Source organism: Nicotiana attenuata, unplaced genomic scaffold (assembly GCF_001879085.1).
Source record: "Nicotiana attenuata strain UT unplaced genomic scaffold, NIATTr2, whole genome shotgun sequence".
NCBI classification, from domain to species: Eukaryota; Viridiplantae; Streptophyta; class Magnoliopsida; order Solanales; family Solanaceae; genus Nicotiana; species Nicotiana attenuata.
This window is the reverse complement of record NW_017670976.1, coordinates 189,510-192,075: the sequence shown is the minus strand read 5'-3', so window position 1 is coordinate 192,075 and position 2,566 is coordinate 189,510. Positions and strand designations below refer to the sequence as shown.

The following is a 2,566-nucleotide window of genomic DNA, read 5'->3' as shown; positions in this document are numbered from 1 at the left end:
GGTTTCTTTTTAGGAAAAAACCGATTCAAACCGAACCATGAACACCCCTAGTTATAATCACAGAAATGTTATGGTATACTATAATTATTTTATTAAGATAACAAGTGACAAATAAGGTGAAACATATGAAGTATATACGCAATAAGACTAATTAAAAATGTGTTTTTTGCAGAATTAGATCCTATCATAGATTGTTCAATATAAAAGTATTATTCTACTTAACGACAGTTAACATCATTTCAAAAAAGAAAGTTTGGTGCTAATGCACTGCGCACTTGAGCTTTTCTCCTTTTCGTCTATAAATAGAGACTTGAAAGAGGTCTGTTTTAAGAAACAAAATAACGATGACTAAAATGATTCTCTTCATGAGAGCTAATTTCTTTCTTATCTATTTCCTCGTTTTCATAAGATCTGAAGCAAGAACTTTGCTAGGTACTAATCTTTTTTTTTGCTAGTTACTTTGTTGTTTATACAACGATATTCTTGCCAAAACACTTCGTATTTAACACCAATGGAAACAGAGCAGTTCTACTCCTTTTTTTTTACTTTAACATTAGTATCATTTCTTCAGTTAATCCACGTGAAGATATCAATATAACATTACTGGCATGGTACTCTATATTTTTATTTATAGTATTATATTTCATTAATGGCGCTGGCCTGTATCTTCTCGTTCTTTTCCTCAGTTTCCTATTTCCTGGGTGTTTTGAAACATAGGAGTATTTTTTTAATTTAGAAACGTGGTGATAAAGCCCTATTCAAGCTATCTGGAGGAGATGATGTAATATTGCTGCTTCCATTTTGTAATTATACTTGTTAGGGACAGAGAGGTTTTAAAATTTAGAATTGTTGGGTTCAGACTAGTTGTTATTGATTACATATACATTTAAAATTATTTTTATATATGTATACATAATTTAAGCCAAAAGCAGAGATTTTTCTTCTTTTTTTTGGATTAACAAAAGCAGAGCTTGTTTTATTATCCCTTTGACCCGCTTTAAATCTACCTAATACATGTGTGGGGTGTGAGAGAAATCTCAACCTCTTGCAGAGTTGATTTTCCTCTAAATTAAACCATCTATATGGTGTTAACTACCGTGGAAAAAATCGGAATTTACGTAGTTAAGAGTGTTCAAGAATTAGCACATATTTGATCTATATACACAGTACTATACTCGCGTTCCTAGCGATGCCTCCGGTGTTGAGTAATTAACCCTAGAATTTATAATCTTGTTTTATTTCCTTGTGCATGCACATAATTCATTGGCTTGTCTAGTTAAAAGTGAATCACGTACGTAGACTAACTTTATGTTTGGCGGTGCTACAGAAAAGCAACATGAGCAGAAGGTGGTAAAATCTGGTTATGGAAGGCCAGCTCCACTACCTCCACCTCCATCCCGAGAATCAGCTTCACCAAGTAACCAAGAAAGACTTGGACGACGCGCTCATCTTCCACCTCCTGCACCCAAACATGATCCGAAAATCGATCAAGTCACAAGCCGCAGGCATGGTAGAGAAAGCAGTGAGCTCTTAGTTACAATTACAAGCAATGTTATTAGTGATAATGAGCTGCTAATTTTGCTTCCGAGCACTTCATCAGACAACCAAGAAAGATTTGGGAAGCACGGTCATATACCACCACCAGCACCAAAGCCAGCTGATGAGCAGGGACAGATAATTGTCACTTCCTCTAATTGTCAAGATCACGATCACATGAATAGTAACAACTACGGAAGAGAGGAAAGAATGGTATCACCTCCAACTCCAAAGCCAGCTGATGAGGAGGGTCAAATTGTTATCACCTCCTCTACTACTACTAATGATGATCACATGGATAGTAACTATATTGGAAGAGAGGAACGAACACTAACACCTCCCTCACCCCACCATGATGCACCCATCGGTCAACTCACAAGCAGATATGGCGGCCAAGGACTTAAACCTTACAAATCTCTAATTTCTTCGTTACCTCTTCAGGCTTCCTATTAATTAGGCTTCTATAGCTCTACAACCCAACTTTATATTAAGTGGCCCTACTAAGTAGTAGTAGTATACTATTTGGTTTGTACTTCTTAATATAACCTGCTTTTAGTTCAGCGCTCTCTCTATATATATATTGTCAAATATGATGATGCACTAATAGCGTGAGTTATCTAGCTATATAGGCTTGTCAGTTAATGTAACTTAGTTTTATTCTATATATCCTGCAGGCTGCGTGCATGCTTTATATATAGTCAGTCTTGTGTAATATAACTATGTACTTAGTAAATGAATTTGATGAGTGATGGTTTCAGGGCATTTGTTATCAATCCATTGTCAAAAAATATCTATTGTCATTAATTATAATGACATGCATTTTGACGCGCGCCCGATGCCTACATTAACCAATAGTAACATGATACGTGTTTTCACCGTTGCTATTGTTAACCCTTACTTAATTATATATAACACATTACTTCTCACTTTGATTCACTTAATCATACAACGATAATGATATTCAAAAGTTTGAGCAACGTCGATAATGATTTCACTAATCTTTATGATCACCTTTTTACAAGTTGGAGTC

At 35.3% G+C, this 2,566-nt stretch overlaps 1 protein-coding gene across 1 annotated transcript; it reads left to right on the top strand.

The window, feature by feature from the left end:
* Positions 1 to 317: 317 nt before the first annotated feature.
* Positions 318 to 2,309, top strand: LOC109244969 (hydroxyproline-rich systemin-like). The gene is made up of 2 exons (XM_019412145.1): positions 318 to 432; positions 1,328 to 2,309. Exons 1-2 carry the CDS (start codon positions 345 to 347, stop codon positions 1,987 to 1,989), a joined length of 750 nt encoding a protein of 249 aa, XP_019267690.1. The 5' UTR covers positions 318 to 344; the 3' UTR covers positions 1,990 to 2,309.
* The last annotated feature ends 257 nt before the right edge of the window (positions 2,310 to 2,566 follow it).

What these genes read in the sequence shown, in the direction of transcription:
- LOC109244969 (XM_019412145.1), top strand. Translation starts at nt 345, where the DNA reads ATGACTAAAATGATTCTCTTCATGAGAGCTAATTTCTTTCTTATCTAT. An exon ending in TGAAGCAAGAACTTTGCTAG is followed by an intron (nt 433 to 1,327) that starts GTACTAATCTTT and finishes GCGGTGCTACAG; the next exon opens with AAAAGCAACATGAGCAGAAG.